The sequence below is a fragment of the Grammomys surdaster genome, unplaced genomic scaffold (genome assembly GCF_004785775.1).
Source record: "Grammomys surdaster isolate TR1022 unplaced genomic scaffold, NIH_TR_1.0 99, whole genome shotgun sequence".
NCBI lineage: Eukaryota > Metazoa > Chordata > Mammalia > Rodentia > Muridae > Grammomys > Grammomys surdaster.
Genome location: NW_021604578.1, coordinates 10,893,822 through 10,921,700, shown reverse-complemented (window position 1 = coordinate 10,921,700; position 27,879 = coordinate 10,893,822). Strand labels below are relative to the sequence as shown.

General features: G+C 41.4%; 1 protein-coding gene across 1 annotated transcript in view; it reads right to left on the bottom strand.

Annotated features, from left to right (window-relative positions):
* Ndufaf2 (NADH:ubiquinone oxidoreductase complex assembly factor 2) overlaps positions 1 to 27,879 on the bottom strand; it is a 108,899-nt gene that overhangs the window by 22,189 nt on the left and 58,831 nt on the right. Inside the window, exons 2-3 of the mRNA XM_028784195.1 lie at positions 16,080 to 16,169; positions 5,508 to 5,548 (exon numbers count right to left, since the gene is read on the bottom strand). Of these exons, the coding sequence (XP_028640028.1) occupies positions 5,508 to 5,548; positions 16,080 to 16,169 (131 nt within the window). The remainder of the gene's footprint in view (positions 1 to 5,507; positions 5,549 to 16,079; positions 16,170 to 27,879) is intronic.

Here is a 27,879-nt window from a genome sequence, read left to right as displayed (position 1 = left end):
GTTCTGGATGACAGGTGGCACCCCCATGCCTGGTTTATGCTGGGAGATGAACCCAGGGCATGCCTGCAACACTCTACGAGCTGAGCTACAAATGCAGCCTATGGGATCTTTTAAACAGAATATTTCATGAACAAAAATAATATAGCTAACAGTATAGTCCTCTGTGCCCACTATCAAGTGGAATGGATTGGATAAACTCTGCAGTTATGACACAAGCCCTCGATGGCCTTTCCTCCATCCTCCTTCAGCAACAGCCGCCCTGTGGTTCCAGCCTGTCATTCGCATGCACGCTTTATGCTTTTACTGGGACATCCGTAACAGCAGCAGTGCTCTGATGTCCTGAGACTTCTCAAACCACACCACGCTTCAGTTGGCACAATCAATAGCAAAGCCTGCGTCAGTAGTGATTGCACACCGAATTCAGGTTTTAAATACTTTGTAAAGCCTCCGAGCTTCAGTTTAGCTTGTTCAATTTATGGAAACTATAACCATACAACTTAATTGGCAAAGCTAGTCCTGATTGTCAAACCCAATCAGCCAAATCTGACTTACTCTTGTCAGAAAAAGTCTGGTTTAATTTTAAAATTCAAATAAATGTGTTATTATGCGTCCCCATGACAACTTTCACACTTCTGGTTTTTAACTTCAGGATGCTAAGTGGATAGCTAGCTAGCTAGGTGGACGGTGCTAGTCTTGGGGACTGCTGCAAGTTCATGGCCTGGATAAAAATAATGTCTCCAGCTCTGACCATTTTTCTTGAAACTCTGTCTCTACTTAGCTCTTGAGGAACTCTCCCTCAGGTGAGATCCAAGCTTTAATGGTCTCTGTGATGAGATAAGCCTTCCTTTAAAAAAGTCAACACTTTTAATAGTAAATGTAAAGGAGGTCAAAGACAACCAGCAGGCCAGGGGCGCTTAGGTGTATATGTATAGTGTGTGTGTGTGTGTGTGTGTGTAAGACTGCATATACAGAGAGCATGTGAAAATTGACCTACTGTTTTGTAAAATTTTATTGGACCCAACCACAATCAGATATGCTACTTATAACTGTTTCCACACTACCAGTACTTAGAGTGTTCGAAGTAACTACTAAGTCTACTACAGAATAGTTTGGCTCACAGAGCTTAGGTCAGCTCTCCTCATGTGTAGCTCTGCATGGGACTCACCCCTGCAATACCAGAAACCAGGAGAGTGGGACTGGAAAACTGTTTTGAGTTCACAGCCAACCTGGGCTACAGTGCAAGAGCCTATTTTTCAAAACAGAACAATTTCTTTCTCCTCCTCCTCTTCTTCCTCCTCCTCTTCCTCTTCCTCCTCTTTCTCCCTTCTTCCTTCTTCTTTTTTTTCCCTCTCTCGAAATTTGTAGGACTAATATCACAAAACGTTTGCCATGAAAAATATTATCATCCCTTCCCTCAAAGCAGCTAATTTACACATTTTCCTTGAGTCTGGATGGTTGTTTTCAGGATGAGGGAAGAACGTGGGGGCCCAAGTGTGCTAGTAAAGCCTTCCCAGCACGGGCTCTAACCCAGTGCTCACCTGCCCTTCACGCTGACAGCAAAGGCCAAACCAAGGGTCAAAGAACTGCTGAAGAGCTACATGCAGGCTCTGCTCTTACGCATTCTGAAGCTGCCATAAAACACTACATCGTGCCTTCATTCTTCAGATTTAAGCTTTGTGAGTTAACTCCTTTTAACCAGAAATGAGTCACCCCACCCTTGTTTCCCAACAGCCAACAGTTACAGATCGATGTTCAACACTCACATTATTTTGCATGGATATTTTAACTGGACTGTTTTCTCCTTCACAAGTATGAACTTGGAATTTCCAGTTGGATGGAAAGGAGACATTAACTGTGTAAACTACCACAAAGAGAATTTACCAGCATCCTTTTCTGCAGGTTTAGTAATGATACATGTTATTATCTAATACATGGCACTGGCCTCAACTTTACCAGTTATCCTTAACTATCCTTCACAGCCAAGTCCCACCCCAATGGGGTTTTAGCTGACCGTGACACTAAGGTCTGAAGGTGTATAGAATGTCTCCTAATTTAGGTTTTCTGGTCGATTTCTCATGCTATATTAGGGGTACACATTTTGGAAGATTATTTTATGGATGACGCCATATCCTATGCTTCAAACAAGAAGGCACTCATAACATAAGTTTTGTATGGCTTAGCAAAATATTTGACCATCTGGCTAGGGTTCTGCCTGCCAGATTTATTTGGTAAGAAGGTCTAGTTCCCCTTTTGTAAGTAATAAGTACTTCATGGTGCTATGCTTTCAGACTGTGAGGCCTGTTAGAGCATAGGAACCAAGAGTTTTAGTACCTGTAGAGGACTCTTCCTGAATCAATGATGACTCTGATAGAAGGAAATGGTAATGATTAACTTTATTGTTTCTTCTACTAAATGGTCAGCAGCAAATTACATCTAAAAGTTTTCCAATCAGTTCCTGGTTTTAAGCACCAGGTCACCCATGTTCAGTTTCCGGACACTGCCCACTACTGAGCACTTGGAGTTCTGTGTTCATGTTGGGTTACTTCCTGACAGCATTGTCAAAGCTGTTACCAATTGCTGCGGTCATTTCCATTGGACTCATAAGTGTGAAGTACTATGTCAACACCCCACCTTAAGAATACCATTATTTTTCCCTAGTTCCAAGTTTACACAAATGGCACACAAAACGGAATCTCCTGTGGTTTGGTGTTTGTACAATTCCATGTTTTCTAAGATTTACCCATGTTCATAATCAGCTTTACTTCACTCATTCTTAGTCAATGGTGCTGGTCCCCAGAGTATGAACATGCTATAATTTTCTTGTAAGTTTCGACCATAATCCTAAAAATGTAAGATTTGGGATAAGAGGGGTGTCTACTTTTAGCAAGAACATATACTCCATCTCTGTAATTTAAGTCAATAGGAAAGTAGGGCTATATTATGCCTAATAATACCGAGCACAGAGAACTCAATAAATATCGGTTATTTGGAGACAGCATTGAAATAAATAGGCCTCAAGAATTCATAAGCAATCTTCCTCTCTGAATGTTAGATTGCAGAATTGACATATGATAGGCCAGAGCAGAGGTATGAAAATGGAGAGCTAAAGAGAAGCAGCAGGGCCAGCAGCCTGACCATAATACAACCGCCCTAACAGTACAAGAGGGATGCCACTTAGAATGGGGAGCAGAGGAGAGGAGACTCGAGAGACAGATGCTGGCAGACAAGCCAGATAAACACTGTCCCCGACAGTAGAAGCCTTAGCCGCCACCTGACACTTCTTGGTTCCAATCCATCAGTCTCTGCCTTGTATGGAGAGAGACAATGGTAACAATAACAGTTCGCAAGCGCGTGCGCTGCTATGGGTCAGACTGTATCAGTTGTAAAGTGGACAGAATAGGTGACACTAAATAAGCATGAACAATTAAGCATTGAATTCACTCATTCCCCATATCTGAATACTAACCAAGCTCCCGTTGTCCCCACTGTGATACTTTCCCACTGTAATTCAGTACTTGGAGTTCTGGTAACTCTTTCAAGACCATGTGGCTCAGAGTTAAACAACCTTCAGCCTAGACAACAATGAGTCTTTGGAGCTTCTGACCCAGAGTTCAGATCATGGTCCAGTAAGCAGGCAGAGCCATGCCGAGAGCACCTACCCATCTCCCGACCTCTCAGTCCACAACAGCACAGTTTTCAAGCACCCCTGACTGATCTGTCTCTATTGGTTCCTTGAACTCCCGTTTCCTTTTCATGAAGCACGTATTAAAAATAAAGAAGGCAGACTGCTATTGTAGCTTTCTTTCTTACTGTCTGTAAACATACTCCTGAATCATCATGCATTTTGTCAATAATCAGCAATAAACATGACCGCTTTTCAAACCGAAGACTGTATTATGCTTCCAACTATTCAGTTAGTCTGAAAAGAATAATATTTTTAAACATCTACTACTAATGGCTTCTAATAGAGTAAGAGTCAGGGAGAGTCTACCTCATTAGTTTGTGAAATAGAGCTCACTTTGTACTGCACTGAAGAATGCGTGCTGAGCCATACTGACATACAGTAGCTGAATAGGAACCTCTTTGAAAACAGAGCAGGCAATGTTCAGCTTGGAAATATGTTTTACAAGGTTAATCTATAATTGTTGGATGGAAACTCAAGCTCATTTCTCAAATCTGTCTATAAAATCCAACCTCACAATAACAAATCAAGCTCTGTGTTAGTTGATTACGATACAAAAATGAAACAGTGGATTTGAACACTAAGTTCCAAGGGCCTATTGAGGTGTCCAGGCCAGGGTCCACAAGAAAGAAGTTATTAAATCTGTGAGTTAAGAAGTTGAGGAGAAAAAGGTTCAGAGAGGCATCCTAGGATTTCAATGAAAAGGAATTAGATACAGGAAGGTAGTCTGTCAGCGGAGACAGGAAGAAGCACTACGCCTGAGAGACTGCAGGGCACTCCTTTGAGGAGGATGGAAGGCAGAAAAGGTGAAGCAGGACAGGGTGAGGAAAGGAAGCTTCAGGAGGAAGCTGACCTCCCACAGGCTAGAGCACCCCAAGACCTGGACTAGAAACGGATCCCTTCATCCTTCAAGTTGGCCAGGAGAGAAACAGTAATTTCATAGTATCTGAGCTCATAACAGACTGCTAGGCTTCAAACATGTACTCTTCTAAACAATTTAAAGACTGATGGCCCCAAGGCTTTCAGGGTGGCCTCCAACCAGGCTTCCTCCTGCCGAGGCCTTCTGAGTGGCCAGTAGTCCAGTCGTCTGGCTTAGAAAATGTTTTTTTCTTCCCCCTGTTAAAGTGTGTTCTTCATGTTTTTGACAAGTTACATACGATATGTACTTATTATAGTCATGTAGCCGAAATGCCTTCTAAAATATTCACATTTATACTTATAGAGATGGACTACTGTCACCCCGTGGTCCTGACCCGTAACGAGAAGCTACTGTCACCCCGTGGTCCCGGCCCGTAACGAGAAGCTACTGGCACTTGACAGATGCGGAAGGAGGGAGACTCATTCTCTCTTGAAGATGGTCCTTTGTAAGGTTCCTGTGTTCAAATGGCTGGCTTCGTAACCAAGCACATATGGGTAATTGTAAAAGGACTAAGTGGATTATGAAAAAAGAGAGAAGAAAATCAGAAAGACAAAAAGTCAAGAGAGAGGCAGGATGGGAGGGGGATATGGAGTAGTTGGAGGAGAAAAACAGGAAGGTGTATATAATTATAGTTCATTGAATGCATATATGAAATTATCAGGATAAAAGTATAATTAAAAATACAAGAGGAAATGTGTATATATTTTCATTGTATAATATTTTATTACTATGCAATGCTATTATATTATTTTACTAGAAGTACTTAAGAATTACTTCTTATAGAGTAAAATTAATACTTTGATTAATATTTCCCCAAGAATATATGTATTTTTAGTAGTACAAGCTCTCAGCTGAAAAATAGCATTAGAAACATAAATCACTTCAATATTTCCCATGCACTCTTACCTCCATAGTAGGTGGAGTCTTTCGTGTTCTTCTAATCCATGCTAGAACAAAAAACAGCATTTAAATGTCTGTTTTCCACAATTTATCCTATTTATTTATTTATTCATTTATTTAGGTGGGGGGTGGGGTGGTGGTGGTGGTGTCTAACAGTATGTGCTGAGGTCGGAGGATAACCAACATCAATTCTTGCCGTCCATCTTGTAGTTTTCGGGGATGGAACTCAGGTCATCAAGTTTAGTGGGAAGAGCTTTTACCTGTTGGGCCATTTTGCTGGTCATACACAAACATTTTATTCACTCATGACTGTAGGGTATTTTTGAACATCTCTGATGTACTATCTAAAACACTAGAGCTTTACCAAGGAAGTGAGCAGAAGTGGCTCATCTACTGCAGCACTTGCACTAGTGAGGTGGGGTAGAGGAAATAAACCGAATGCACAGTGTCGGACGGTGTTCCATGCTGTGGGAAACATACTAGAACACCAGCTGGACACTGTCATGTCTTCATCTGGATTCAGTTTAGTCTATTTATGGCACAGAGGACAAAACACAATAAAGATGGAGGCAATGTCAAAATTATATTATTCTGGGAATCTAAATTTGTAACTGCCTAATTTATCAAGGACTTAGAAAAGTCTTATATTGAAGTTCTCCTTCGTATCTGGTGTAGTAAGCAGCTGCCTTCTCTGGCTGGAGAATTCCATCAGTCTTCACTTTAATGCTTGCTCGCTCACCCGGGAGGTGAGGAAGAGCAGATACTGGTTCAGTGTTTACTTGACAGACCTCACAGCAAAGGGACTGGCGAGCAGTTGCCTCCAGCAAAGCTACTAAGCACAGTCTAGAGTCAGACTCTCAACTCCATCACTTCCTTCCTATGTTGCCCAGGACAACTTACTTAACTTTCCAAGTATTTTCCAAGTAGATTTTTCTTCTAAAATGAAACTATAATGGTATCTATAGTGAATGGTTGTTACAAAAGCTATATATTTATTAAATATTTATATATATATTCAGCTCATTGTTTAGCATATAAACATATTTATTCTTATTATTCAATATACCTATGTTTTTTTTCTATTTTGTTTTGTTTGAAACAGGTTTTCACTATATAGCTTTGACTGGCATGCAATGGCCATGTAGACCAAGCTGGCCTTGAATTCACAGAGATCCTCCTGCCTCTGCGTCACAAGTGTAAGATTAAAGGTGTTCCACCACACCTAGCCTTGTAATTTTTTTATAAGTGATTTTTAAAAGCTAAGATCCAGTAACTCCTGCTTGGCCTGTGAGGTTCTACAGGAGATTCTGAAAACACCTCACTGTGGGTACGAAGTCTTTAGAAAGTAAGAAAAACCACTGCTTTCTGATTTTAGTTGATTCAGTCTTTCCTATGAAACTGTGACGTTTTCTTATTTTATAGGGAAGTTAAATAACTTTCTTGGTTGAAGATTAGGTGGAATTGTGGAATTGAATCAGATCCGCTCCTGTCTCTGGCTGTAAAACTAACTGTGCATTCCTAAGTAGTTTGTCAAACCTTAGCAGCAAAGGGCACCCAGTGAGGAAGGATAACCGCAAGCCTAACCATGTCAGGAAGGACAAACCATCGACCCCACTCTATACACTGAGGAGCCGAGGCTCAGACAGACTGAGCAACCAGCTTAAGGCTATGTAATTAGTGAGGAGCAGGCTGGGAATGAAACACGCTGAACTGGCTGAGAACGCAGTCAGCTGAGCAGACATCTCTCCTCAAATCGGCTTTAGTAAATTGCCAATTTTTTTTTTTCATACAAGTAGTAGCATCTGACCTACCTTTCTGCAAGGTCTAGTTCTGTATGCTCTTTTTGAGTAGGGATATGGCACACTCAGCTGTCAGCTGGAAGCCCTCTTGTACTTTCCTGAACTGAGCCCATGTGCACATGTCCAACACGTCCCATGCTCAGCACCCTCTACTCCATCTTTAAACCTTCCTACTTGTTTTGTTCTGTGTTCTTGGTTTTACTATCTTTGGCTTCTTTCCAGCCCATTTTAATTAAAACTTGCCCAGATTTTATATGACTAAGGTTGTCAAGGTCAGGGTGCATCAATGGAAGATTTATCATGCAAATGCCTTGAGGAACTCAGTGCTTGCTGAATATGCGTGTCCAACATGTACCTATATTATAATAGTTCTGCTCATTAGAAAAATTAACTTAGTAATTAAATCAAATTAGCAATTTAACTTAGCAATTAAATCACAACTTCTCATACGCAGTCACAGAAAAGAAGTGACTTACAATATTTTCAGCTGCTTCTTAATGGCCAAATAAGTTATTTACATTTGTCATTTTTTTTTTTTTGAGGAAAGGGGTTTGATTTAAAAAACATTAAGTGAGGCTACAGGGATGGCTCAGTAGTTAAGGGCACTAAGTGCTCTTCCAGAGGACCCAGGTTCAAATCCCAGCGCCCACATGGCAACTCACAACTGTGTGTAACTCTAAGATCTAACATTCTCATATACATGTAGGCAAAACAGCAATGCACATAAAATAAAAGTAAATAAAGTTTAAAAACATTCAGTCTATGTGTTGTCCTATTTTCTAAAAAGTTTCCAATAACTCTCAGCTTTAATTTACATTAGAAAGTTAGCTCGGAACAATCAACTGCTAGGACAGTGTTCAGCATCTGAGACTCAAGCTAAATTCAGCCTTTACATCTTTAGATGACTTTTTTAAAAAAATGTCAAAAGATGCATATTTCATGACATATGAAAATTATAAGTAACTCAAATTTTCAGTGTCTATAAATAAACTTTTATTGAAACACAGCTATACTGATTTGTATCTATGGCTACAGCAGCAGAATTGGGCAACTGTAATAGCCCAAATGACCCACAAAGCCCAAAATATCATCTGGTCCTTTAAAGGAAATGTGTGCCAACCCCTAGAGCTGTCATTTAGTACAGTCAGCTCAGCAACAAGTATACATCAGATGCAAACCGCTACCATAGTGCCTGCGATAAACATCATGATTAGCTGGTATGTCGTTTACTAATGGTCACTGTATGTTCTAGAATCTATAAATACACACCAGTGGGCATGAGGCTGGGATGAGAAGTACAACAGCACAGTGCACATTATCATCATGAGAAAACACCACAAAATAACTTGCTTTACTGGGAAACCCACAAATCAGCATTTTTTAAAATCCCTTCCAAGACTGGAAAAAGATGTTTTAATGAATCCAAAGCATTTTAAAAACAATTCTCCTGTCTTGGGGATTGAACCCAAGGGCCTTGTGCATGCCAGACAAGCACTGTGCCACCAAGCTGTACCCCACTCCTCATTTTAAAAGGCTCTAATAGAGGTGAAGACACTGGGAGAAACTATTGCTTGTTTTATATCTTTAAATGATAGTTTAAAAAAATCAAAAGAATATTTTGATATGAAAATTATACAGAATTAAAATTTTCTGTGTCTTCAAATCATATTGTATTGAAACATGTGTTTTCTGATGTTTATTGAAGTTTATAATATCCATTTATAAGTTTAAGAATGTAATAGAGCCCAGATGCTGAGTGTTGAGTGCCACCTAGCCACTGTCATGGTACATAATTCTCTAAGGCAGGACAGAGGGCTTCCCTAGGCTTGGTCTAAATGATCATTTGACAATCTTTGCTTTAAATTGGTATATAAATGTACTGTTGCAATAGGCTTGTATGTTTATAATTCTTCAACAGACAGACACTGGAACATATTGAGATGAGTGGATGCTACTACTGTTTGTTACGTATCCAGGAAACACCATGCTGGATACGCTCCTTGTGACCACTTATTTTAGAGACCCACTTCCTCAGTTACCACAAATCACACAGACATGTCCAGGTGAGAGCTGGAAAAAGGCAGAAGAGAGAATGGTAAAAGTAGGACAATCTAAACAGAACCTTTACCCAACTATGAACCACAAAGTGATCTTCCTATAGGTAGAATGTCTGTAAGGTGAATTCTGCATTGGTCTTCTTTATAATGTCACTATAGGTTAGAGAGTTCAGCAAAAGGACTGGACAGTTGTAGCCTTGGGGTCTAGCGGTCTTTCCTCAGTGCGCATGTGCAGTCTCATCACTATGCATGAGCCTTAATACTCCTACTGGCACACACGGAGCACACTGAGTATAAGGCGAGCATGAAAATTAAGTCTCCCATTAATCATGTAGAGAGACTAAAAGAAGCAGGGAGAAGAATACCTCACGAGGCACATTTTCTTCAAATCTCTACAGGCACCAGGATCCTTCTAGAAACACTGCCAACTGTCTATGGTACATTAGATATCCTACCAACAGGTTAGTAGGTAAACAAAATTGAAAACATAAAGAAGTTAACAACTGTTTGTATCCAAAATATATTAATTTGGAAAAAGCTGTTTACTTCATTTAAGGAAGAGACTATGATAAAGCCTTATAATTAATAAATAAAAAGAAGAAAAAAATCTTTAACAGTTTTGAGTGTTGGTACTTCATAAAAAAAATAAAATAAAGATACATGTTTTCCAAGTATGAGAAAGTCTTCAAAAGACATATTGTGAAGAGTTGTATTTTAGTAATTGAACTTTAAGTATATCTTACAGAGATACAAGAATTATCTGGTGACCTTCAGGATTCAAGGTGGCTTCTCAAATACACAGCAAAAACTTAAGCTGAATCCTAAAACTGCAAGGAACTGAACGTTGCCAATAATCACCCAGGTGGGGAGGCAGAGCACTGCCTGGCCGGCACCTTGATCACAGCACCATAGGATCCCTTTTAGAGAAGCCAGCTAAGTTGAGCCTGGGATCCCGACTCGCAGAAATTCTGGGATAAGAACTGCACGCGGTTTGGAGTAGCCAGAGTTTGGTGTACTCACACAGGAACAGGAAACAGAGCATCATCGGCTCGTTCTTGTATTGTTGGGCCTTACTCTAGTGCACGGAACTAGGACAATCCGTTACGTAATCCACTTAAGATGTGAGTGACTGAAGCTTCTACAGAGAATTTGGGACAAGGATTCAGGTCTTTATGTCTCTGGGTAAATACTTAGCAGAATTTCTAAGCTGAGGGGTAGCTGCACATCCACATTTATAAAGACCAATAAACTGTTTCCCAAAGCTGTTGTACGAGTTTTTACCCCAGTCATGAAAGGTTGAGAGATTCACAACAGTGAAATATCAGTTCCATTTTTTTGTCCATTCTTAAATTCTAATGTATCTCAGCAGTAAATAAAAGACTTGATAAAAAAAAGACAAGTTTATTTTAATCTCCCAGCCTTATTCTTATTCAAAAAGGTTTTTAGGAATTCTAGGTTTATTGCATGTTGATATAAATCAGCTCAGCATGTCAAGGCGTTTTGTTTTTTTTTTTTTTTTTTAAGCTAGGTGCCAAGGGTGTGTGTACCTGCCTCTGGACATGTGTTGACGTCACACAAGGTGTTATCCTCTATCCCTTTCTTCATTAAAACAATGTGTGTGCATGCATGTGTGCATGTATGTGTTTGTGTGTTTTGGGAGGTGCATATGTATGCAGAGGTTCTCTCTGTACCACATGGGTCCAGGGGACTGCACTCAGGTTTCAGACTTAGCAGCAAGTGAACCATCTACTATCCCCTGAACCATCTCACTGGCCCTTTTCTATCTCATTTCTTAAGATGGGGGGGGGTCTCTCAGTGAACTTGGAACTCACTGATTGGTCAGACTGTCTGATCAGTGAGCGCTAGAAACCCGCTGTCTCTGCTTTCCAGCACTGGGTCACAGGCATGCACGGTCACACGGACCACATGTGGCTTTTTACCTGGGTGCTGGGACCCACACTCAGGTCTTCATGCTCATACAGCAAGCATTTACCTGCCGAGGCATCTATATGTATCTGCTGAGACTTTCTAATGTTAAAACAACCCATCATAATGGAATAACTCCATATAGTTATCATGATCGTGTGTGTGTGTGTGTGCGCAGTATTTTGGGGATTAAATGCAGAGTCTTGCACAAGCCAGGCAAGTAACTTACCACTGAGCTGTACTCCCCAGCCCACTTCTTTCATTTTTATTTGACATATGACTCAGTAAGTAGTCTAGCCTGTCTAGCGTCACAGTCTTCCTGACTAGACTCCCAAGTGGTTGGGATTCCAGGTGTATACCACCACATCTGGCTCTCTTTTGATAGATTGCAGGTTTAGCTTGCTGACACTGTGTCAGTGATTTCTGTGTCTGTGCTGATGTGGGAGGTGGGTTAAATAAGACAGTATGAAGTATAATAAAATATAATTAGTACAGTGTAGTGAGTGAAAGTGCTGGGGCTCAGCTCGGCAGTGCTGCCCTTGCCCTGCACGTCCAAGTCTCTAGGTTCAATCCTGGACCAGCAACTGGGAGACAAAAAGTCAAATCTTGTAGCAGCTGTTGACTTTGGGGAGGTCTTAAGCAGTGTGACTTAGCAGGAGGAACAAGAGTTCACGTAAGTTCTCACTGTCTCATCCACATCGGCTTTGCCATAGTTCCTACTGATGGAATTCCCACACTCTTCCCCCTGTGGACGGGGCCTGTGCACCTCGACTTCTCAGGGGCTTTGGCTGATAAGAGCTGTCTTAGAGATTGGATCTTCCCCATCAGGACTGACGGAGTCCCTCATGTTTCCTGTCTTCGAGACAGCCAAAATCAAATCCCTCTCCTTGTCTCTCGAGGTCTGCTCGCTTAACTTTCCTTACAAACTCCTCACAACACTACCTCTGCTTATCAAACTCTCTCTCTTCTCTTAGGCTCCATCAGTCCACTGAACTTTTTGTTTTGGGGTGTGTGTGTGGGGGGGTCCCTGTCTGGTCTTAGTGTAAACGGTTAATCTTCAGGTCTCATGTGACACCTGCTGATCACGACCTCCTTCCTGATGATGACTGGCTTCAAGAATGTGAAATTTAAAATTTTTCTTCTAATTTTCTTGTCACTCTGCTTGTCTCCATGGTTCTAAACTTGAGGGGCACAGGCTTCAGCCGTTCACCTACTTACTCTGTGTGATTTCATCTGGCCTCACAGGCTTAGGCAGCATTTGTTTGCTGGAAACTACATTTTTTTTTTTTTTCTACAGAGAAGACTTTATTCATTATTTTGCTGAATAACATAAGGGGTAGAGACTACAGAAGACAATAGATTTTTTTTGACAATAGATTTTTAAGGCCTATAAAATATCCACTATGGTCCACTGTAGTTTCTATTACTTGGATTTTATTATTTGAGAATCATATCTCTATTTTTTCACATTGTTCTGATTTCCAAAACTGGTTACCCTGTACACACAATCAGAAGGACCAAGAAATAGAATTTCCATTATGAGTATGCCATTCTTTCCAGAACAGGTTGTTCCGATTATGGAAACTACATTTTTATTTCCAACCCAGACATTCCCACTGAATTGACTCACAATTTACCATTTCTAATTGGATGTTAAGTGGGTACCTGGAGCTTACCAGTTCCTAACCTGCCTTTACTTTCCTCCTAGCCCGTGGTTCCCTGCTGCCATTAACAGCCACTTCATTTTCTCTGGGTTAGACCAGGCCTAGGCGTCATAACTGCTCCTCTCACAGTCTGTGTCCAATGTGTCAGAAATCCTGTTAGTTCTACTTTTATACTGTTTCAGAATGCATCTACTGCATTCCATCCCTACCGCTAATCTGGTGTAAGTCATACTTATTCTTTGCCTTGGGTATCAGAAAACATGCTGTCTCCGTGTTTTGATGACATTGCCCAATTGGCAGCCAGAGTGATCCTTTTAACTCTCACTCAGCATGTGGCTACAACTTCTCAGTGGCTTCCAGTCTCACTGGAAGTAAAGGTGAGGCTACTTGCAACACTACCCACCAGATCAGGCATCTCAAGGCTCTAAACTCACCTCCCACTGTGTTCTCTAGGCTCTACTCCAGTCAAATTGGCTTCCTTGATAATTCTTAGTTACCAGAGCAGGGCCTCTGTACTTGCTTTTAGCAATGCCCCTCTCTGGTTATGGGTAGGGTCAGAGCTTTCTTCATTTTTTATGAAAAAACAAAAAACAAAAAACAAAACCCTTACTTTCTTAGAAAGGTTCTTCTGAATACTAATTAAAACTGTAAAACCTTTCAAAGTATCTCTTTGTCCTTTGTCTGTTTCATTTCCTATGGTCATTAGTATATTAGTAGTTTAGTGCCTAATGTAATTTATCTTTCTCCCACTCCAGAATGTATGTTCTAGGAAGTCAACAGTTTCATAGATAAATGAATGAAAGTCACACTATTTAATCTTATTGTATGATTGCAGGCAACTGGTAGGCATAAGTACTTTATCAATTAAAAATGCCAACTTTTTTTTTCTCTTTTTTTGAACAAGGTCGGGAATGGGGAGAAGGGACATGATGGACATGGGACCGCCACACCTGGCACCGGCAGCCTGCAGAAAGCCAACTTTATGCACCAGGATTAAAAACAGGTACATTTGGTGCTGATATCAACCACCTCAATAGCTCCTTGTTCCCTGTGCATAGTGTTGCATATGTTTGTTAATAGTTTCACGGCACAGCGTATGTATCTTTTATATGTAATTGATGTGTGCCACTGTAAAAGTGTTTGTGTTTCGGTTTTTGGCTGATGCATATTTTTAGAGAATAAGCCCATGGGGACAGTGTGCTGAATCACTAGATCAGGACAGAGTCGTAAAGAGCATTAAAACTTCATTCTAATTCTCCGAAAGCCTCAGAGGCTGAAAAATGAGCCATTACCTATTTGTTTATTTATAACTTAATTTATTTCTATAAACATTTTAATTCTATACTATTATTGGGAAAATGACAAAATAGGCTCATAAGAAGGCACAAGCACTACTGGAGATTTGTAAATGTAGACAGTCTGGGAAAATAAAGCTCAACTGTTCCTTCTAGAAGTTGCCAACTTAGAGAGCGCATTTCAGAAGAAAACAAGCTCTGTTCTCTCCCTTCACGTTGCTCTGTTTCTCATGGCCGTAGCAACCCTATGACCAGTGAGCACATGGCTAAGATGGTATGACTGAAACGCCATAGCATCCCTATGACCAGTGAGCACATGGCTAAGATGGTATGACTGAAACACTATTTACATGCTGCCCACAGTGGAACATAACGCTCATGGCTCCCACACGGAGTACTACGCTCTGATCATAGAGAAGCAAGGGCTATGTATGTATGTATGTATGTATGTATGTATGTATGTAGTTGCACAAACACAGCAGTGGATCTAAACTCACTGGACCTTGGAAACTCCACAGATAAACATGTCTGTCTACACTGTCCAGCTCATTGTCATGATTAAGCATGATAGTATCTGTAGATAAAGTGCTTATCACAGGTAACACTTGGCTAGTGCTGAGCAGAGTAGAAGGCAGATGCTGGTATTTCTGTCAAGTCTTCATACATTAGAGGACGACACTGGGTCACTTAAATGCCTCACTCTCCTGAGATAGACAGAGTCTCTCACTGGTTTTGAAGCTTGCTACTCAGCAGCAAACTCCAGCAACCGTCTTGTCTCCACTCCAGTCAGCACTGGAGTGACAGGTGCACAAGCTGCTACGCTCGGCTTTGAATGTGGCATCTCAGGCACATGCTTGTGTATGCAAGCACTCTAAAGCACGCAGCCATCTCTCCAGCCCTAGGTTATGGCTTTTCTCACTGTAAATAGCAAAGGCTACCTCAAGCTTGATTCCACATTTTGAGTAAATTATTTACTGAGCAATTCCTATGTGCAAACTGATAAGCTTCTGAGGTTCTACCAGGAACTTAGAAAGACGCTGTGCTAGGAACCCGAGAGCGGCAGCCTGGGGAATACTAGATCTCTCTCCGTACTTCTCTTAGGATGCTGCTTTCAGTTTTCTTCTTGGTAGATTGCCCTTTGAGGAGTGAAAAGCTCGGACTCTAAAATGAAAAAATAAAGGTATCTATATCTACATAGAAGCTACCACGTCTAGATATTAATGTTCCAGAAACAAGGAGAGACAGTGTGCTGCACTTTGACCGCCTGATCTTCTATATGAAAAATACTGTTTTTGAGGCAGGGCCTCATACCAGACTAGCCTGAAATCCACTGTGTGTTCCACGTTGGCCTTGAGGCTGAGGCAATTCTCCTGTGTCATCCATCCTTCTTTTAAAAAGGAAGTCAGTTAACACCGTCTTTGTGAGTTAGTTCAGTCAGCACCTGAGCTAAGTGTTCTCCACTTATAAAAGAGAAAATGGAGACCCAAAATAGAAAAATTTCCCAAGTTCAAGGGCTAGTGAATCCTGGAAAAAGAAGTCCAGTCTGGAGGCTGTACAGGGGCCGGGACGGGTGTGGGTACAGAGGCAGGGGGAGGGGCAAGGGATGAGTGAAACCTGTGACTTTTACCTGGCAGGGGCTTGATCTGCCTGCTTCACCCTAACCCCAGTCCTGCTGGAGCTTCACAACTTTTACAAATTAAAAAAAAATTAATGCAATGTTCCAGAAACAAAGCTGTAAAAGTGTTTCCATGGAGAAGTAGTTCTGTGTACTCTTGCTATTATCACAGACCGGAAGTGGCTTGCCTTTCTCAGCATCCTCCTGGAGGCGGACACTTACCTTCCCACTCGGTTGGGATGTCTCCTGCTTCATAGTCTACCTCCTTTCTGCTCGCTGTTTCTACAATCCTTTTCTCTCGAATAGTCTGCCCTGTAAAATCAAACGAACATTTGACATGAGCCTGCTCTACTGTAGCTATGACAGGTTATATTTTATTTTGATTATTGCATACCACATTATACGGCAAAATTATTAAGTTATTAGGAAAAAAGAATAAATTTTGCTTAGAATTATATGGTGGAAAAGGCAGTTTCTAAACTACTGTAAATTTTATACTTTCTAGCATTGAAGGCAAAATTAATTTTCATAGAGCAAATCTAGATTCTATTTAAAAAGATTAACCCATTAATCTTGCAGGACACTAATAACTAATAAAAAATAATAATGAAGTGTGTGACTCCCAAAACTCACAGCATATATATTATAGTGCCGACAGCTGCTGTGCCTGCTGTGCCAGGGAACTGATAGCCATAGCCCTCACTAAGTAGGAGACACAGATCTTGCTGCCACTCTGTTCTCACAGCACACGGGGTTGGATTCTGTGGTCCTGCCTCTCAGACTTGGATTCTGTCACCAATCTGGGTCACTATTTCAAGGGAATATAGGAACAAGGGACAAAAATGGTGAGTCGCTGAGCAGTGGTGGCACATGCCTTTAATCCCAGCACTTAGGAGGCAGAGGCAGGCGGATTTCTGAGTTTGAGGCCAGCCTGGTCTACAGAGTGAGTTCCAGAACAGCCAGGGCTATACAGAGAAACCCTGTCTCGAAAAACCAAAGAAAAACAAAACAAAACAAAAACCTGGTGAGTCTCAGAGAGGGCAGCTAGGTGAGACCTCTAGTTTAGAATTCTTGCTCTACAGTCTCCCTTCTTGAGCAGTGTCCACAGCTGAGGTGGACTGGTGGCATTGTAGATGTGGATTGGTGGCAGTGTTGACATGAAAAAACAGAAAGGAAAGAGAAACATGAAGAAAAGCTCGAGGCAAATTCCCTTGATGTACACAGGGAATCCTGAGTTGCACGGAACCAAATTCAACAATGCACTGAAAAGACCACAGGGCATGACTGAGGAGGTATGCCTGTGGAGGCTGGAAGGCCACTCTGAGCTGCCCGTGTCCAGCACTACACATCCTCTGATTGTCTGTTTATTTTGTTGGAGCTCCTTTGTTTGGTGAGTCTGGCTGACCAACGAACTCTATGGATTTGTTTTCTGAGAGCTGGGATTACAGGCATGCTACCACAATTGGGTTTTTCGTCTAGTGCTGGGGACCCAACTCAGGTCCTCATGCTTACGTGGCAGGCACTTTACCCCCTAAGCCACTGCCCAAGATCCCAAGATGCACACAAACACAATGGTTACTATAAACTATGCTTGCACATCACTTACTAAAATGTTGAGAATCGGAATGTTATTCTGTAGTCATTATCTGATAATACTAAGATATAAGTATGTTCTTTTACTAACAACAGCTAAATAAAGGAAAACAATCATCTAAAATACAAAACAGAACACACGTGGCCTATAAGCTTTTAAGTGGACCTCAGTAAGTTTAGCACAGGAAGAAGACAGAGAAGTCTAGAACTCCCAGGAGCACCAATAAGAATACTTGCTATAGGTATATCTGTACACAAAAGTTAGCTTTTCATTCCTGTTTTTCCTATTTATAAATTTCATGTAAAGTCTTCATATAATTTGAAAATATAAGTCACAGTTACTTGCATATCAATGGAAAGACAGGGAGAGTAATGAGCATCCTTATTTATTTTACCTTATTTGTCTGCACATCAATGCAGTGTAGGGGACGTATGTACAAGTATGTGCATCTGCATGTGACAGCAGTGGCCAGAGGAGGGTACGGGGTATCTTATTCCTCTAAGGCAGAGTCTCTCCCAAAACATGGAGCTTGTCAGGTTTCTGGGTAGGCTGGAAGTCAGAAAGCCTCAGAGGTGCCCATCTTTGCCCCTTGAGCGTTAGGGCTGCAGGCGCGTGTGTGACAATGGATGGCTAATGACAGATTCTGAGATCCAGACTGCAGTAAGTGCTCTTGATTGACAAGCTGTCCCTTCAGCTCCTTACAAGCTACTTAGTTTTCTTGCAATTGCAGAATCAATGTTTATTTGGGAATAGATAACAAAGATGTAATTAAAACATACATATCTTTGGAAGTATTAAATAAAACTATTAGTTCATTAAATAAATCCTTTGTAATTATATCGCTCCCTTTTAAAATAAACTGCTATAAAAATCCATTCTTATGAATATATCCTACTTGTGTGATGTTTATGAATTGGGAATAAAATTTATGTTTCTCATTGAGTAAGAATTTATACACAAACTACATTTACTAATACATGTTTTCAGACAGTATCTGTGAAGACACCCTACTTATAGTAAAAAGTAGCTTCCAATAATAGCTCAATAAAATATCTATGTTTAGATCTAATAAGTCCTAAAACAAAGTAAAAAGAGTTGATTCAATGACCACTAAAAGAAGCAATGCATAGTTGTTGTAGTTAATAGTAAACAGTATTAGGCTCAATTGAAAGACGTATGGCAAAGGTCTGAACTCAGGGCTACTACAATGATCAAGAGAATAAGGAGACAGCAGTATATTTTTCAAACACAAAAAGCGTTAAAGCTCGTTGCCACTGAACTAACTGCCATGGGACGATAACAAGTTCCTATTTCTTCATCTAGCAAACTCTGGAGTCCATTTAATAGAGACTAGAAAGAAGGCAGCAAGGAGCGAGGGAGAGGTGAGGGAGCGAAGGAGAGGTGAGGGAGCGAGGGAGAGGTGAGGTCTGAGGTGGCATAGTGTAGACGCAGAGGCTCAGGTCAATATAAGCCCCAGTGTTCTCTGGAGCATCTAGAAGAGGTTGGGGGACCCAGGGATGAGAATGAGACTTCAGAGAGAACATTCTAATACTAGTCACTCCGTGTGTTCTTTTCCTTGTTTTTGAGTTCCAACCCTACCATTCAATATTATCTTTGCCATATTTTGCCATACTGTACACTATTCTAACCAACAGTCTGGAGTTGACCTTTCTTTAGAATCTCTTTTGCCTATTCTAACGGATCCCCATCCATATGCTTGTTGGATTTGTCATTTCCCATACATGTTAAACACATTAGAAAGGACAGACACTATAAGTCCAAAGAGTCATCTAGGACCCACTAGATGAACCATAGTGCAGAACAAACACACTGGTCTGTCTAGTTAGGTCAGTAACATAAGGAGGGCACAGGAGCCAATATAACCAGGCTAGGATATCTATGGACAGGCAATGTCTGATTTAATATCAATACTTTGTATGTATTGTATTTAGTCTCTAGTTTATCCTATTATGTACAATATTTTCTAAGTCTAAAGAGGTCAGAGTCCTAATATAACCAGGTTTTAAAAGAGAATATAAAAGTAACATTTATTAAAAAAGAAAAGGTAACATTTATGGTATGTTTACCATAGACCAGTCATTGAATAAGGTTCACCTTTTTGAAGTTAGCATACAAGTACTGGGTTTCATTATAGCATTTTCCTCCACATACACACACATACATATATATACATGCATACACATACATGTATACACATATATACATGTTTACACACACACACACACACACACACACACACACATGTCATCATGCTTTTGTTGCCATGTTGATCCTTTCAGGCAAATGCCTTTACCAGCTGACCTATTTCAATGGCTTTTTCTGTTCTGTGAGGAAGAGTCTAATGTATCATCACAGGCTGGCCTCAAAAATCACTATGTAGCCAAGAGTAACCTTGAACTTGAACTTGTGATCCTCTTGTTTCTACTTCCTCTCTACCAACTGGACTAAATCCAGCCCTTTGTTCTTTTTTTTTTAACCTTCTTATGGTTTCTTCTTCTTCCTTTTTGTAAAATTTAACTTTTTAATTGATCACCCTTGCAACCTCCTCTCCAAAAGAAAAACCATTCTCATTGTGGAAGCTATAGTCTGTCACTGTGTCCCACAGTAGACCCTTTTGCTCACACATCTTTACTTGCAAATGTTCACTGCAGTGAGTCACTGGCCTGGTTCCAGGCCTCTGGCTTCTGCCTCACTATTAGGATTGGATCCTTATTGGGACTCCTCTCAGATATCCTGTTGTTGGCATGTGTCATGAGCTCCTGCAGCTTTGGATCTACAGGACCTGCCCCTTTGTGCACTCCAGCAGTTCATAGATAGGGTAGATGTTGGGTTGGACCAACTCAAAGTCCTGGATCTGGGCCTGGGTGATAGCTGAGTTGGTCAGCCAGCCAGCTACCCACATCAGTATCACCAGGGCAAGCTCTGCAGTGCTGCCCCTGCTGGCTCGCCCGATGCTGCGGCCAGGAAGGAGCAGGGTCATCTCTCCTTGGAGCTAACTCTCCTGATCTCTGCCAGCTCACTGCTCATCCATGCCAACACCAGTCCTTTGTTCTCATTCATCTGCTTCACAACTGCTCTTTTCCTTCCTGCTCCCCTCCCACCCCCCGCCCCCACCATTGATCCCATTTTCCCCAGTACAGTCCCCACTTCTGCTCTCCTGTTAAACATACTCTACTCCCTGCCCACTCTTCCTTTCCCACACAATTCCCTTCCTTAAGATCTCTTCCTTACTTCTCATGGTTGCTTCTCTACTTCTATTACACACACACCACACACATGCACGCGCACGCGTGCACACACACACCACACACACGCACACACACGCACACACGCATGTACATATACACTAGGAGGGGGGAAGAATGTGGTTGTTGTCCGAGTGTACCTTATTTTGCTTACACAATGTCTAGTTGTGTACTTTTTTCTGTAAATGTTATGTTTCAGCTGCCTTTATAGCTGAGGAAGCTTCTACTGTGTCTACGTAGCACAATTCTTTGTCAGTTCACCCAGGGACTGGTAACTAGGTTGGTTCCATTTCTTAGCTAGTCTTTTTTTCCCCATTAATTAATTTATTCACTTTACATCCCAATCGCAGCCTCCCTCCTCCCAGTCCCCGCTTCACACAGCTTCCTACCCAGGGACTTGAGGTGCCAGGGTGGGTTCGTACCCAGGGGGTACCTCCTCCTTCTTGGCTATGCTTCACAGTGAGGAGTAAACACAGAGGTGGAGTGCTTCTGTGGTGTGCTGACTTCAGGACATCTACGCCATCAGGTAGTGTTGCTATTTTTAGTTCTTGACCAAACTCCACTTGGCCACACCACTTTACACTCCCATTAGCAAACTATAAGGTTTCCTCTTTCCCCACATCTTGGCAGCATTTCTGTCTGCCATGTGTTTTCTTGATGACAGCTATTCTGATGGGAGATGTTAGATGAAAAGAGTTTGAATTTCAGTCCTGTCAGTTAAGGATATTAAACACTTCTTCAAATAGTGATTCTTGTAGCACCTCTTTGCATAACTCTCAGTTCAGGTCATTAGCTTTCCTACTGACTTGATGACCTGTATTTAGGGGCTTAATCTTTTCAGTTCTTTATATATTCTGGATATTAGTCCCCTGCTGAGACCCAGTTAGCATTTATTTTCCCATCTGCAAGCTGCTCTTCGCTAGGGTGGTTGGTCCCTTTGCTGTAACATGTCTGTTTGCTTTTACCTAATCTCATTTGCCAACTCTTGGGGTTGTCACTGTGTCATGTCTTTACAAAGTCCTTGTCACACCTATGTCCTGAAGTGGGTTGCCTCCCCTTTCCTCTAGCAATCCCAAGGCTTCGGCTCTATAGTCAGGTCTTTCACACGTTTCTTTCAGATGTCACAGCTCCGTGAGGCACTGGTCACTTAATTCAGCTTATAAACAAAGACACTGAGGCCTACAAGAACTTAATTTGTTGATTTTAGGTGAAAAGCCAGTAGTCTTCTGGGACTATCGTTTGCCACTGAACTTTAATATGTCTACACATATTCATCTGCAGACACACATTTCAGCTGCAAGAACATAGGGCTAAGCTAAAAGCAAAAGTAACTGCTATCACTAAAACAATTAAAAATGAAAACCCATGACCCTTTACTAGCATATTTTAAAAATGTAGAAACATCCTTAAGTCAGTTAAGATCGTAATCCTGACAGCCATTCAGTACTCACTAAACATTACCAAATGTTTTAAAAATGTAGGCAATTGTTAGAAAAGGAAAACCATCTAAAAATCCCATCACCTAAAGACTATATATAGAGACACACAGACACACAGCCAGACATGCACATACATGTGCTGACAAGGGTATATTCATACAGAAGTTTTTTGGCACAGAAAATATGAAAATTCCCATATCATTTTCCCCACCTAAAAAACAAAATCTGATATCCAGTTTCAGGGTATGTTTTGACGTTGGATGAAAAGAAGGCTCAGATGAAAGTATGCTAACCTTTTTCCTCTGCTGTGTTTTAAATGTGAAGATCAAAATAAAACTCTCTGCTTTAAGAATTAGCAATCAAATCCACAAGCCGAGTGAGTTCAGAGGACAACTTGCCAACACTCTGTACATGAGCCTCCTTTTCTGGATATGGGTAGCTATCATCTGCATCAAAAGCCACCTCTTTGCAGCAAATGGAGACCATCAGAGAACATCACCATGGGACACAATGACGAAGGCATTTCATGGTAAGCCCAGCTCTACGGGATACATCTGCATCACAGCTCCTGTGTCTGTGGCTCAGGGAACACGGAACAAGATGGGCGAAAGACTATAAAGCCTATAACAATGTCTTAGTTACTTTTCAACTGCCGTGACGAAACACCACAACCAAGGCAAGCACCTCTTCCAACATGGCTGTGTCTCTTAATCCTTCCCAAATGAGTCCACCAAGTAGGAATCAAATATTCAAATGAATCTGTGAAACAGTTTCTCCTGAAATGGCTGCTTACAGAAGCGTAAGCAGGACGGGAACAATGGCAAAGTGGACATATTTATGTATGAGTAGGGATGGATATTCATGGGGTCCCGCCTGTAGACAAAGAGCCCCCTTACTGGCTGTCCAACGCAAACTGTTCAGCTTTGAAACCATGTGCACACAAACAAAAATGGACTCAGCAGGTTGTTTTTATCTCCAGTTACTCGAGCATGCGCGCGCACACACACACACACACACACTCACACATAATACACGCATGTAGCAATAATGAAGGTTATCAATTAGAAAACGGAGAAACAAGGGCAGGGTTCAAGGGAGGGTACCTAGGAGTGCTGGAGGGAGGAAAGGGAGGCAGAAACTGAGGCAAGTCTACTTCAATTGAAAACATTTAAATGACAGAACACCAATAAAATGAGTTAAAGTGGTGCTAAAGGAAAATTTGTTAATTAGAGAACTTGTATTGGGTATATGCTATGACTTGAGGAAGAAGAGACACAATGCAACAATACATTTAGTAGGTTGCTCACCAGAGACACTCTGTTTTCTGAGAAACAGACATCTACCACAGGAAAACAATGTTCCACCCCCGCTGCCCCCAACACATATAGCCTACCATCTCAAAAGAGGAAGGAATACTAGAGTTAGGAAGGTGCTTTGAGAAATTCTGTAAAAATACCAGGCATATGCCTTCCGTGGTGTGTGTGTGTGGGGTGTGTGTGTGTGTATTACTTACCTCCCAGAGTAAATACCAATTGCCAGCAGCTCCTCATCTAGGGGTGGGACTTATGAGTCTCTCCCCACTCATGATGGACTGTTGAAGGGCCCAATCCTGTGCGTGTCTTAGGCAGGCAACTATAGCTGCTGTGGGTTCATGAGTTCAACAGCCATCCATATCCAGAGGCCACCATTTCATACCATGCCTACCTACCCTGATTTATATAACTGGTGCTGTGTTTGGGGAACAATGACAAGGAGAATGTATCTATGTTTAATACAGATGGCTTAATTTGAAAACCGAGTTTTCATGAGAGCATTACAATTCAGTATGGCTGTATATTACACATGGAACTTCAGACTACTCCCCAGCGTATTCATGAGAGTGATGAGGCTTGGCCATTGAAGCCATTTTCAGTACTTTGCCACTGCAGCTAATGCTGTAATGAATACTCATGTGCATATGCATTATTAACACAGTCATTCTTAAATATATAAAGAGCTCCTAGGAGTCATTAAGAAAACACTAGCAGTAATCAGAAAAATATCCCAAGGACATGAACAGGTAATCCAGGAATAAGAAGGACAAAGGTATATAGGATGAAATGCCAAGTGCCCGCACAAAACTGGCAATTAACTACCCACTGTAAGAGCTAAACTGGGCAACTTTTATAGGAAAACAGCTTGGAAACAGTTGTCAAAATTGCAAATGCAGGTTCAACCTGACCAGCAATCCTGGACATTTTTATCTATCTGTTCTCACTTATTTGAAAAAGACATACATAAAGCTATTCACTGCAGCCCTGTTTATAATGGCAAAGGCTTAGGCACTTCTTCTATATCCCTCAACTAAAACCTAAAGAAAGATTATGCTGCGCAAATTCTGTGTACTACCGCAAGTCTATTTAAAAAATAAAAACACTGAAGTAGAGAAAGTAAGAAGGTGCAAGGCGCAAATGGTGGTCGGTGGTGTTCTACTCGTGTTCTACTTCTGGTAGGTTACTAATGCTAACAGAGAACAAAGCGGTATTCCAGCAGTCCGACCGTCTGCTACTGTTATGTCATCTGCTACTCCACCATCTTCCTACATACTTGTTTGTGCGGCTAAAAGTTTCCCTGGAAAACTGCTTTAGAAATAGATCACTGGTTTGCCACCAGAGCGACCTGGATGGCCAGGAGCCAGGAGAAGAAGAGAGACTCCATTCTTGTGCTTAGCGCACGCTCTCTCTCACACACACACTGTTTTGACTTACATCCAGAATCTAGGTTTTAAAGTAATGAAGATGAATGTCTGGAAAGGGGAAAGGGCCTTGTGGAAAGCACAGAACCAGGAGGAATGACTGTAGTTAAAGTGTATCACACAAATGCATCAGTTTGTCGCAAGGAAACTACTATCCTGAATTTATGCTGAAGAACTGCCAGCTTGGTTACCAAGAGGCCCAGCTGCTTGCAGTCTCAGTTACCCTGTAGGTGAACAAGACTAGACACAGACACCTGTGGCAGGAGACGTCATTGGCCCCAAAGATCAAGCAGGCCAGGCACCTTTCCTGGCACCACCACTCCTTTCTTCATTCACCATCCCAGGCTAGGGCAGACTGTGGGGTAGTCTTTAATCCTTACGTTTTAGAGCTTCCGAACTCCAGAGAGATTTCTGTGAAGACTATGACCGAAAGTGATTTGGAGAGGAAGTGGCTTATTTCATCTTACATCATGAGGGAAGTCAGGGTCAGAACTCAAGGTAGGAACCTGGTAGCAGAAAAATGGAAGCAGAGACTGTGGATGGACACTGCTTACTGGCTTGCTCCCACAGCTTGTTCAGTCTACATCCTGATACAACCCAGAAGCACCTGGGCCCTCCCACATCAATCACCAATCAAGAACATGCTTCACAGACTTGCTTATAGGTCAACGTGAGGAGGTTTTTGGTTTTTTTACCAGTTGAGATTGACTCTTCCCAGAGGACCCTAGTTTGTGTCAAATTCAACAGCAACATTAACAAAAACCAACCCACACTTTTCTCTTAGTACAAAGCTAAGTTCCAGCTATCCTGGCCTACAGTGTGCTACCCTGGTGTGGGCGCAGGGAGAGAAAGACCGATGGCGTGATAGAGAAGCATGGGGAGGGTTTTCACCTGTCTACATTCAGCACAATATTCCTCAACCAGTCAGCATGCGAGCCAAGCTGAGTGAGTGCGACCGACCGGAAGGTGCAACTGAGGCTGGGTTGCAAAGGGCGATTGGGCTGAGGGAGGCAACATGTCTGAGGAGCTGACCCTTGTAAACAAGCAAGCTCCAGGCTTTTGAAGTCTCTTCCTGGCTTAGAGACATAGTTATGCAGTAGGTAGGATAGCCAGAATAAGACTGTTAAAGTCTCACTGACTTTTGACCTTTTATGACAGGAGCAGCAAGCAGTGCAGCCAACTGATAATTTTAACTTTAAAAGACTGAATTTTGCATATAAAAAGAGGCTTGGAAACATCAATGTATATTGTATGAAAGGAAAGCCTACTGAAAAGTCAAGAACCTCAACTACAGATATTAGAATTGAACTTTTAAATTCTGATATTCTGAAACATTACGTGTAAAGCGAATCTCAATTATAAGAACCAAAATAGGAACTCCAAGTGGAAACTCACTCTACAGACGACTTAGAGTAGAATCTGACTGAGGCTACTCAGATGCAGCATCTGTTCATCAGGAGACTTCCAAGGACCAGGCAATGTTTAAACATCTCCCATGTATTTCACCTCATCTTTAAAATAACCTTTTACAGATGAGAAAAAGCCTGAGTGATTAATGTATCCTGAGACACAATCAGTAAAGAAAGGTAGCAGGCGTATTAATGGAAGCACTTTTAATAAGTTATTTATTTACTTTACGTCCTGATGGCAGCTCCCTTTTCCCTCCCTCTGCCTGATCCCTCCCTCTCATACCTCCTCCCCCCTCAATCCACCCCTCCTCCCCTTTTCCTCAGAAAAGGAGAGGCCTCCATGGATATTAAACAGCCTTGCAATAAGACTCAGCACATCTTCTACTGAGGTGAGGTGAGGCAGCTTAGTTAGGGGACAGGGATCCAGAGGCAGGCAGTGAGTGCGGGCAGAGACAGCTCCAGCTCCTGCTCCTGCTCCTGCTCCTGCTCCTGCTCCTGCTTTAAGAGTCCCACATGAAGACCCAGAAATACAACTGTTACATATGGGAAGCACTTTTCTTATTTCTAAAGATAAGGGTGGTCTATTCAAGGTTTTAAAATTAGCATTTACAAATTTTGTATGTAGAGTCATTGCAAATATCCAGTTAAAAATGAGTGTTTATTAACTGTTATCGTAAGCTGTTGTTTTCTTATAGTGATTACATGAAGCACTCCTGCTTGAAAGCTTGATGACTGTATAATCTGACATATTCTACACACATTTATGTGAGCTTGGAAGACTCACAGGTCTCAGTAGGTAAGACATTTTTAAAAGCAATTAAGTAGGCCTGACAGATAAGTATGGTGCATTTTTAAGACCACCAATGAGTTCTGTGGATTAGCTGAAACTGTATTAGGTCCCTAATATTTATGGGTTTTCACAAGGAATCTCAGGTCATTTCATGGCAGGAAAAAAAGTCAGAAATTATACCACAATGCTTGGCTCTTCTGAGATGCCTGCTATAATGTGGTTTACCCTCTTGGGCTGCAAAAGCTGAGGGGCCTCAGACAGTAAGCAGAAAGAGAAAGAAAGTCTTAAGCAATCTGCTTGCTGTATCAGCGAAATGCTTTGTGACCAGTTAATAGCACATCAATATTCTTTTCTTGCCTGAAAAAGATAAATTTTTCTTGAATTCATTAATATTTTTTAAAAGCAGTAAGTAAAATTTGTAATAAAATGTATGTCTGAAACCACCTATGAAGAATACAATAATTTAAGAAAAAATGACAGCTGCTTATAGCAATTTCCTACACAAACTTTCTTGTTTACTGCTGATAAAAAATCAAAATAATACTGTATTCAAACAAAACTTTAAAGTTCTAAAAAGTAGCTGAGAATGTAGGACAGTCATTGAACACTTGCCTAGAATGTGCAAGGCCAATTCCAACCTCCGTATATACTTACCTACACACACAGACACACACACAGTCACACACACACAGTCACACACACAGACATACACACAGACATACACACACAGTCACACACACAGTCACACACACACAGTCACACACACAGACACACACACACAGTCACACAC